This window comes from Balearica regulorum, chromosome 14 (assembly GCF_011004875.1).
Source record: "Balearica regulorum gibbericeps isolate bBalReg1 chromosome 14, bBalReg1.pri, whole genome shotgun sequence".
Classification (NCBI taxonomy): Eukaryota; Metazoa; Chordata; class Aves; order Gruiformes; family Gruidae; genus Balearica; species Balearica regulorum.
Window position 1 is genome coordinate 21,335,657 of NC_046197.1, and position 11,188 is coordinate 21,346,844.

Sequence of the window (11,188 nt, forward strand, 5' to 3'; positions counted from 1 at the left end):
AGCCTAATCATTTTTTGACATTTTAAAGTCTGCAATGTTTATTTTGTAGTATAAAGTTATTGCAAATTTCACCTACTAAGAATGCTTCACAGAGGAGAAGAATGCTGAATAACAGGATTTGATTTGAGGACAATTTCGTTATTGAATAAATTTTGCATTTTTTTTTTTAATCTAGGTACTCTGCTCTAGTTTGATTCTGTACTTGATTTTTTCAAATGTTGACTTATTGCTGATGTTTTCAATAAATGATTGTGCTTTCAGAGGAGAACCAATGTAGTTCAAAACTAGACTTTTATATACTGCATTTTGAATTTTAAAGCATTCTTGCAGCTTAGTAGTGCAGTTGAAGACTTTAAAAAAAGTAATTATTTGTTTTGTTGTTGCATGATTGTTCTAGAGTTGAAAAGTTAAAAGAAGAGAGATTGTGTTTGTTTGCTTTTGAAATGTTTTTTCTCCAAAAGCCTTTTGTAACCATTTTATGTATTCTGTTTTATAACAAGTGGATAGACTTTACAGTTATGTGCTGTGCGGCCTGTCAATCAGTTCAGTCTGACAGCTGTCAATCACTGACACGCAAATATTATGGGATTCCCTAGTGAGGAAAGAATTGGTATCTCTGTGTGGTGACTTTAGCCTCCCGCAGTTCCGGTACTTTACATTTTTTTAGTTTTTTTCCTTGTGAAGTGATGAGAGTTGTACCTGCAATGTGTTAACTGCCAAAAAAAAAAAAAAAAAAAAGACTTCTAAATACACCTGAAATATTTTCAGTTTTATTTTCCTTTGATTTTGAAAGTGCTTAAAACATAAAAGAAAATTTAAGACATTTAACCTGAAGCTTTCTCAGTCTGTTTTAAAAGTCCAAAATCTTTATTTAAGGAGGATCAACTTCACAGAAATCTTTAACGTAAGGGTTTTGAATTTACAGTGTTTTGATTTTGCTTCATTAAGTTATGGCTTATTGGCTGGTGACGGAGCAGTCAGCTTTTCAGGTGGCTGTTTTTATTCATGTGGGTAACTTCAGTGAGTAAATACAATGCTAGTACTTCTCAGATGAGAGATGAGGATGTACGGTGGGCTGAGGAGATCAGGGAAGGGACGGTGAGCTGGTAACGTTGACCAAGCTGCTCGTATGCTGTCCTGGGACACGGCGTTGTTCCGTCTCCTCGAGGTGAGCCGTGCCGGCCGATGAGCCTGACGTCCCGCTTGACGTAGCCTCACTGAAGCGTGTGGCTGCAAACACCCTGCAGCCCGCTCTGCTGGCGGCCATCTTGTCTGTCACCTGCCCTGCATCAGGAGCTCTCAACAGTTCTCTTACGTAGCATTCTACTTAGTCCAGCTGGTTGCGGTGTGTAGATATATTAAACTCACAACATCATGGAGCTGCAATCTTAAAAGATTGTTCCTTGGTGAGATGTTTTTGACTCAATTTTTTGAGTAGTTTTCACCTTTTTTTAAACTGAAAATCAAATTGCAATACTTGTGCTGTATACCTTGTGGGTGACTGAAGTTAAACCCATGCTTTAAGAGCATTAAAGGTCAGGAAATGTCATTCGTTTTTCTTGGGAGGGAATTGGCCGGACCCTCCTGTTTTTCAGCGAAGTCGGTTGGTGCCGAAGCAGCAGGTGTCCCAGCGGCACCTCGCTGCGGTGGCGCAGGAGCTCTCCTGGGCAAGCGGACAGCTGGGGAGCGAGGGGTGCAGAGCCGTGCTGCCGGCCGCTCCTGCGAAGCATCTTCCTGCAGGTTGTGGTGCTGGTCTCAGCTCTGGTTTTGTATCACAGCTGGTGCCACGGCGCTTCCAGCAGTGTTGTGGGTATGCAGTTTTTATCCTGCGAAATATGTATGTGCATATGTGACTAGTGCAGAAACTTTGAGACACCCTTACTTTATAGATTTCTGTAGTAACATCTGGGAATTGTTTGATTCTTAACAAATATTTCTAATGCTATGGCTTAGAAAGCTTCATATTTTTGATACTGCATGCATGTTTTAAGATGTTTTGAAACAACATTCTTAATTTTACGATGAATAAATGGTTTGCTTCGCATTTTGTTCAGATACTTTAAGAAATAGTGATAGTGCTGTAGATGTAGAGCAACTTCCCACTGGCACTAACCAGTTATTTTCTAATCTCTGCTTACTATCTTAATCTCTCTGTTGAGATAGTAAAGAAAAAAAGCCTATAAAGCCTTTTATGTTTATATGTTAATATTGTGAAGAACTCAAATTCACTGTGCAGGGCTGCAGAATGTTGGCTCCGATCTTCATTTCGTTCTTGCATTCTGTAACTAAACACATTTTTAGAGAATCAGGATGCGACAGAGTTTGTTCGCCTGTCCATCTGTTTGCTTCCCTTTTGAACCTCAGTGTTTTGCAGCCAAACTGCTTTTGGTGGTTTTCTTTTTTTTTTTAAAGGGATGAGGAGGGGAGATAAGTAGCAAAAAACAAAAGGCTAGCCCATCACCTAGGTTTGTGGGGTTTTAATTAGTGTGCCCTAAAGATGGATTTTGGTTTGTGGACCAGCAGGGTTTGGGATGCTGCGAAGGCAGCATGCTTCGCCTTGCCTCTGGATCCCTAGAGCCATTCCTGGTGCTCAGCGAGTGAGGCGAACCAGCCCCTCGCCTCTCTGCTTGGGGGAGATGGAGGCTCAAATGCCAAACCAGAATTCTAAGGTATAAACTAGAAATAAAATAAAAAGGAGGAAATAAAAAGGAGGAAATACCTAGGACCTAAAGTGCAGCAGGAACAGGGAGATCATCTACCCCAGAAAAAAGAGATGTAATAAAGGCACAGTAGTTGCTCTTGCAACTGCTGGTTCTGGGAGTTTGGATGAAAACGTGTTGCTAGTTCTCTCGAGATGAAAAAGGCTAATTGGATTAATCCTCTGCCAGCCCTTTGCAATGGTGGTTGTTAGGGATGGAGCACTAACCTGCAATTTCCAATTGGAAAAAGTAGACTAAAACATTTCCTTAACTTCTATATATGTGTGCATATCCATCTTAAATGTAATTTACTTAATTACCATACGTGGGTAATTCTTTATTGGTTAGAGCCATCGTAAGACATTGCTCTTTATAAGCAGATCCAAGTATTTATCTCTGTTCATTGTACACTTAGAGGATGAATCCATAAATACTTGATTTGTCTAGAGCTCTGTTTAAAATTGCATAGCTTCTGTGTTAATGTCCAAATGCTATAATATAGCACCAGTAACTTGTTACTTTGATAGAGAGAGATATATATATAAAAAACCACCCTCAAGCTTAAATTGGAGTAAAGTAACAAAAACTGTCTTGGTGAATCATTCTTTAAAGAATATAGTTCATCTTAGATGTAGCAGATCTTCTTAATATATCTGCTTTAGCAAAATTGTCCCAAGGGGAAGTGAATTTTAGACACAGTTGTGTCTAAATTCAGAGTTTTAATGATTTCTCTAAATTGTAATGGTATGTAATATTAATGTGCTCTTCTCTGTTGGAGGTAAGTTGACTCCTTTTTTCATAAGAGCAAACTGTTGGGTATCAAAGTATCTTTCTCAAGTATTGTCTTTCTCTTTCTGTCTGTAAAACAGATCAAAATGGACTTCTTTGAACTACTGGCTAATCACCACCTGGACAGTCAGTCTCGCTGGAGCAAAGTGAAGGACAAAGTAGAGACTGACCCCCGTTACAAAGCAGTGGATAGCTCCTCACAGAGGGAAGACCTTTTCAAACAGTACATAGAAAAAATAGCTAAGGTACGCGTGTGACATTCGGAGGTATAACTTTGGATGTTCTGCTGGTCACGTTGCTGTTAATGCGTGAAGTGACTAACTAGGCGATAGGCTAAGATGTGCTTTAGTTCCATACTAAGGAGAATTCTGTACCACAGTTATTTGTAGAAGTACTGTCACCAGTGGTGCTGCTGCAGATGTTGATGGGACACGTACGCGTGCGTGCATACATGCACATGACACTTGGGAGAATTTCTCCAGCGGACCAAGAAAGGCAGCGACTCCTGTAAAGCCGTTGGTTGTAAAAATGGCTGTAATACTTCAGAAAATACAGACACCACATTGATTACTTCCTACCAGCATGGGCAGGGTTTCTGTTGCTGTGATTTTTTTTTTCTGTCAGCTTAGCTTCCTTCAGGAATATAGATGGTTCATACACAGTTCCTTCACTGGTTCTTCTCTTAATGCAATATTCCTACCTTTCTCTTCCAGGCAATTGATGGTTGAGACTGTAAAACTTGGCTCACAAATAGTGATAGCACTCTCCCGCTGACCCCCATTATTCCGAGTTTGTCACTGTACACAAACAACATGCTCCTGGGAATAGTTGTTCTGTGATCAGCGTTGTGACCAAACTTCTCTTTCCCCCATGTAAACCCTGTAATGCTTCAGCAGAGCTGTGGAAGCAAAATTTTGTAATACATACATCTCAAATCACGTTGAAATATTTTGTTCCAAGATGCCTTTAGTTTGATAAGCCTTTAATTTACTTACCTGTCTAATGAAAATATGAAAGGTGTTGTATTGTTGTTATTGAGAAAACTTTGTTCTTACATTTCAGAATTTAGATTCTGAAAAAGAAAAGGAGCTGGAAAGACAAGCTCGCATTGAGGCAAGTTTGCGTGAACGAGAAAGGGAAGTCCAGAAAGCTCGTTCGGAGCAAACCAAGGAAATAGATAGAGAACGTGAGCAGCACAAACGGGAAGAAGCTATACAAAACTTCAAAGCGCTTCTGTCTGACATGGTGAGATGTGGACAGGCTTTCTCAGCTTGTCAGTGCATTTTTTTTCTGGTTGTTGCACTATGTAAAAGCTTTTGGGCATTTGCAGTTAAGTTTATATAGAAATAGAATCCTGCCGTTTCTCCCCACTGCCCTCCGCTCCCTGTTGGGAGTTCTGCCTTGGTTGGAAGAGAATGCTTTGCATTGGGGTTCACGTTGTGGCACCTTGCCCAGGGAGTTAGTGGATAGCATTATTCCTGCTGTGTTTCTCCGGAGTCTCACGCGTGTTGGCAGATTTCAGTCATGCTCCTGTAAACTTCTGTATGTCTGTTGGAAAATCACATATTGTTGAGCATTAGGAATGGTCTCCTTATTTTCAGGTTGTCTCTCTTCATGCTCCAAACTCGGCACCTTTGTCTTACTGTTTCTCTGCTACGTTGTGTGTTTACTTTGTTCCCTGGCCCAGCTCATTGGTGAGAGAGCAGTTGTTGTACAGCGAATGTCCTGTTGAGAGGACAGGATTACAAAATGAGTTTTCACCAGTATGTGCGCTATGCCCTTGCTCCCTGGTGTAAGAGATGAAAGCCAAACACATAACTAGTGCTCCGTTGAGATTTCAGCACTGAAATCTTTGAGGGGGCAGGATATAAATGACTCATCACTCTGGTCTGGTGGTATAGCTGGTCACATAAAGCAACTGGTCCTTGAGGATGTTCTCCAGGCTAGAAGCTAGGCACTGCAAAGCTCCTGGTGTCTCTGGAAATAATTCTTCTCTGGAAATAATTCTCTTTGAGGCTGCCTTTCCAGACCACTTATGGTTAATATAGTATGCTATGCACAGAGCAGGAGGGTGCTGGATTTTTCTTTTTGAGAGAATACTCAGCCAGGTCAGTGGGGTATCTCCATCTGCATTTGAACTGATGCAAAGAGATTCCTTCTGCCTGTCTAGTATTTGTGAGGGAGCTACTACAGCCTCTTACTTCAAAGCTGTTGGGGTTTTTTTTATCTTTAATTTCAACTTTAACTTAAGAGAAATAAAATAAAGTATATAAGAAATATCAGTGAACTGTAGAAAAAATATTTTAAAAAATAATCATCTTTTGGCTCAGGTGCGTTCTTCAGATGTGTCATGGTCTGATACCAGAAGGACTCTTCGCAAAGATCATCGATGGGAATCTGGCTCCTTGCTAGAAAGAGAAGAGAAAGAGAAGCTCTTTAATGAACACATTGAAGCACTTACCAAAAAGAAGAGGGAACACTTTAGGCAACTTCTGGATGAAACTTCAGCGGTAAGAGCTGTATATATTCAAACTTCAAATCTTTGCCAGCCCATTGTGATTTATCTTTTTCCGGTTTTCTGTCACACAGTCTGATTTGTTTATTTTTATTTCCAGGGCCCCTTTGCTACACTACTATCTTTTCTTCTTCGTAACAAAATTTGCGCGTTATGTTCCCTCACCTGTTCATCTCAAGTGTTATTTTAGTTTAACATACAGTTCATTTACATTTAAACTTCTAATCGGTGATCTTTTTATCTCCTGCAGGATGTTACATTTCTTCAACACAGAGTTATTTGATACTCTTTACTATATGGCATTTTGCGCTTTCAAATATCCAGTATGTTTGTTTTAATGAATATCGGTATATAACCGTACCAAGTTCATCTGTTCTGATGTTCTCCTGCTTTATCTTCTGCTGCTGAACCTGAACTTTTATTCTGTGTAATGCTATGGAAATCTAGCACCTATTCTGTGTATCGTGGGGTTTTAGTGAGTCTTGCTCTTTTTTAGTTAAAGCTGACTGAAGTTAGCACATCTTTTAACACAGAAGTTTTGACCTAATTTTTAATGCATTAGTTAAAAGTGCTTAGAACATTAGGCAGATTTTTAGTGTGAAGGAATAAAATGACAGACATGCAACTCTGAAGCAAGTTTTCTGTAGGTAATTTTTAACAACACGTTCATATACATAAATATGTGCAAGAAAATGACTTTGGGATGTAAAAGATGTTTGTGAGGACTTAGATCTGAAAGTGCCATCTCAAAATACTAAAGAAAAGTAAATACATGCAATCAACTAATTAAAAATACAAATGTAGTGGTATAAACAATCAAAACCCAACACCTAAAAATACAGCAACAACTTTGTCAGTGGACTTGGGAGGTACTTAAAACTTCAGGTGTAGTAATACTTACATTCTGTATTCTTAGAATGTATTTTTAATTTAATTTAACTATTTTTGCTTCTTTTGAAAGATAACTTTAACATCAACATGGAAAGAAGTGAAAAAAATCATTAAAGAAGATCCAAGGTGCATTAAATTTTCTTCGAGTGACAGGGTAAGCTGTTTGCTTCACTTGCTAACTTCCAGTATAGTGCAGGATATAAAGTAATTTACTGGCTGCTGAAGTGGTTTCTGCTTTATGTGAACAGAAATGTTGTTGTTTAAATAAGGTTTCTTAAAATTAAAAATGTAAAAGATTAAGACAAATACAATTAACGTGTGATTATTGCTTATGTTCAGTATGTTAAGTTGCATGAAATACTTAATCTGCATTCAGTGTTTTAAGCTTATCTCTTCTCTTTCAGAAAAAACAAAGGGAGTTTGAGGAATACATTAGAGACAAATACATTACTGCCAAAGCTGACTTCCGAACACTATTGAAAGAGACCAAATTTATAACATACAGGTGTGTAGCATCAAGTCAACAAAGGACTAATCTTTTTGTTGTGCTTTTCCATAAAAATGGCAACAAACTGATGTCTGTTTTTAATCCTAGCATACATTGTGTCTAAGTTACACTTTTACCAACCTTTTGTAACCTGTCAAAAAAAACTCTGCAGCAGCTAGAGACCTCTTCTTGTTTTATTTTGACATTTCTGCTGCTGACTAACAAGTAATGAAAATCAGACCAGCCCAGGTTCAAGGTTCTCTTTGGCTTTGGAATAGTATTCTGTGAATACTCCTCTGAGCTGTCAGGCATTAAATTCATTTCGTGGTGAGGGCCGTCTTTCATGTTTGTGTTAGTCCTCGGTTTAGACTCAGGAGGGATCAATACTGAAGTGAGGACTCTGTTTCAGGACTTTGGAGTAGACAGCAAAGAAATACAGGCAGCGAAGAAATTTTATTTAAAAAAAACATAAATAACTTGCCTGGTTTCTGTGGGAGGATTTCGTGCAAGGGTGTGCCTTATGGGAGCAGATTTACAAGCAGTTGATTTCTTCGCTCAGCTTCAGGGGATGGTAAGGCTGATACAGAACCTTGGGTATGGACCAAAACAAGTTTCCTATCAGAAACACAAGTTCACTTCAGAAGCAGAAAATGCAATTGATTTCTTTGGATCCTAACGAACCGCGTGGTTCCTTTGCAGTCAGCGCTGCAGCGTATTGGAGTTCTGGTTTCAGGCGGTGCTGCTGTCAGTGAGCTGAATGATCGTGCTCTATGCTGGTGCAGTGGACACGGTCTCATCGCAGCTGAGACTTCCACGCCCAAATTCTAATTGTTTGCCTCATTTAGATGCTGAATTTAAAACTCTGATTTTTATTTTTTGTCCTCTCTAGGTTTTAGCATTTGTATGGCTCATGTAGCGCTGTACAAGGCCATTGCAGGCAGACATAAGTCTTCCATGGTGCTTAATTAACGTAGCACAAATGTAGGCAACAAGCCTTTATTTCCTGTGCATAGAGTCCTGTTAATGTACCTAGTCCTGACCTAAAGCGGCTTCTTTCTAGCTAAGGAGATACCCAGGTCTCTGCACCTTTCCCTGCTTTGCCTTTCTGTTGGCTCTACCTGCACTTCCTTAGGGCGAGGGCAGCTTCTCTGAGCTCCTTGCAGCCGCTGCGGCCGGGAGCAGGGGCCGTCCCGGGGCATTCCGTGTGTCCTGGGCCACTCTCGGGTGGTAATTCCTATGCTTGCTTTCAGATCCAAAAAGTTGATCCAGGAGTCAGATCAGCACCTGAAAGACGTAGAGAAGATATTACAAAATGACAAGCGATACCTGGTACTTGACTGCGTACCAGAAGAGAGACGTAAGCTCATTGTGTCCTACGTAGATGACCTGGACCGTCGGGGCCCACCTCCACCTCCCACAGCTTCAGAGCCTACAAGACGAACAACAAAATAGTTACGAAATACTCTTAAGCCAAGGGTAACTGTTAAATCAAAAAGCTTGCATGAGCCATCTGTCAGGTTTATACATATACATTACCGTGAATATATTGCAAAACCATCAGAGGAGCAGAGGAAGAAGCAGCATTTGTGAACATAAAATGGTCTCGGGGTGGGGGGGGAACCCAACACCAAAAACCCGTGTTAAAGGTATTTATGAGTTTCTTTGTGGGGCATGGCTGCCAGAAATCCGAACGTGTGGGCTGCGTTTGGTAGGTTCAGCTCTCGGAGCAGTGCGGTGTCCGTATGTGAGGTGTGGATGTCTGGTATGTGGAGGCTTTCTTCTCAGCGGTGCTGTACGTGTGAGTCTTACGGATGATCGCGCTTGTGGTTTGAACTCGTACTACATGTGTGCCACCAGCTGCCCGGTGCTTGTCCGCGGTCCCTGGCTGAGGAGGTGAAATGCTGTCTGATAGCTTAAATTATTGAATACCGAAGACCATGATCTGGGAATACAAGCCCCAATTCTCTGCTTCCTTTCACCCTTGTAAGTGGAACTAGATCCATTAAAGCCAGAGTTAGAACTGAGAGAGGAGAATTAGAGACCAAATTAAATTTGTTCACAGGTCTGCTTTGTTCCTTACCCTATCCATGAATTAGAAGCAAAATCAGGTTGCTCTGCCCAAGTGAAGATTTGTCTGAGAATTTTTACTGGAAGTTGGAAACACTTGGTAAATAACAGTGGTTACCGGAGCAGAACAGGACGGTTCTATAAACACATTTTTATTTACGATAAAGTGATCTTTACATACTTCTGGATTAGACTGTGGATTTCCCCTCTGGGCAATTCTTGTAAACTATACTCCTGTTTTGAATGTTAAACTTGTGTTTCTAAAGTTTAATTTTGAAATGTTGGGATTGTTCAGTTTATGTATTTGAACTACAATAAACCAACCCTTTTTATATATGGATTGTACAGGCTTAATACCAGTTTTTGTTGGATTTTGTTGGACTTGTGAATTTATGAGTAAAGCAAACAACTGAAGTTGTATCGCCTAAATTCTTGGCTGTGTTTGGCAAAGCGGTACCTGTGGCACTGTGCAACGTCAGATTAAACTTCAGCAGCAGCATTCAGGTCAGCGTAGGTGCAATGGGGTGCCAGGCAAAATTATTTTCTAGTTTAGTTCTTCGGTCTTTTGGTTAAATATGAGATGGGTAGGGATGGCAGTGTCAAAGTATTTCCTTGTCTTCTGTATTTGACATGGATTCCTTCCTCTGAGTTGAGGGGTGGGGAAGGATTGATTCTTCCGTGAGAAATTATTTTTTCCCAGCAGTTACTGTTTTGGTGGCCAGCCATTGGGGCTAGCCGTCAGAGCACCAAGGTTGTTCACAGGGATTTGGTCAGCTTGGGAGGGATTTGTACTGCTGGCGTCTGAAACATGGTGCTACTCCTAAATTCAGGTTCAGCATCCCCCCTCTCAGTGCCGGCAGCTCCATCAGTGTGGCGGTACCCAAGCCGTCAGAGACCAGCGTCGGGCGATACCTTTGCTGTGTGTGGAAGTGGAGCAAGGAGGATTGTGGCTTGCGCAAGGCCCAAAACGTTAGACCCTGTGGGAAGTGTAGTTCCCACCTGGGAAGTACCACAATCGAACCGACTGTATGCCCGCTGGGAGCGCGGGGAGGCTGCGGAGCAGTCTGCGAGGGCTGCGGCAGCCCTGGCTGCGTGTGCTGGGGGTGGCGGAGCTGCAACTCATCCTTGGCACTTTGCTTTTTAACAAATGCTTGATGTTGTATTTGAATGTCAGAAGTCTCACGAGTTTGGGATTGCCCGCTTCAGGCAGACGAGCTTCACGTCTGTTTGTTCACACCTGGAACCAGTGAGGGACAGGAGAGGGACACGAGGAACCGGCGCAGGAGCGCGGTGCAGGGTGTGCAGGCCGGTCATGGCCCAGGATAAAGGTCAGGGGGGTTTGCTGCGCTCGTGGAGCAGTGTTCCCCCCCGCCTCCACTGCTGGGGAGGGCTGTGCTTTGGGGGGGCTGAGCCGGGGGGTTCTGCAGGGCCCAGGCCCGTGTCCCGGCCGTCCCTGCCACGGGGTCCCCGTTGCCCCGATCCGCTCAAAGGGCCGCGGCCCCTCCCCAGCCCGGGCAGTTCGCTGCGCTGGAGCTGCCTCCTGCCCCCTCCCGGCTTCTTTCTGCCCCGGCCGGGTTTCCTGCCTTGCCTCCACCTCGCGTCCGTAACGTGCCTGTTCTGAAAGCCAGGCTCCCCGCGCTGCTGCCCGCGCTTCTCTGGCCATCGCAGCCTCACCAGCCAGGTCCCTGCTGGGCAAACAGAACAGCAAGAGTGGTTCTAATTCTAAATTTCTTTCAAATC

General features: G+C 42.2%; 1 protein-coding gene across 7 annotated transcripts in view; it reads left to right on the forward strand.

Annotated features, from left to right (window-relative positions):
* The window catches only part of TCERG1 (transcription elongation regulator 1), a 34,580-nt gene extending 24,792 nt beyond the window's left edge, over positions 1–9,788 (forward strand). For all 7 annotated transcript variants that reach the window (XM_075767026.1, XM_075767027.1, XM_075767029.1 and 4 more), the window contains 6 exons: positions 3,569–3,733; positions 4,551–4,733; positions 5,819–5,998; positions 6,965–7,048; positions 7,299–7,399; positions 8,632–9,788. In XM_075767026.1, coding sequence (XP_075623141.1) covers positions 3,569–3,733; positions 4,551–4,733; positions 5,819–5,998; positions 6,965–7,048; positions 7,299–7,399; positions 8,632–8,833 — 915 coding nt within the window. In that variant the 3' untranslated portion in view covers positions 8,834–9,788. The remainder of the gene's footprint in view (positions 1–3,568; positions 3,734–4,550; positions 4,734–5,818; positions 5,999–6,964; positions 7,049–7,298; positions 7,400–8,631) is intronic.
* Positions 9,789–11,188: the final 1,400 nt, after the last annotated feature.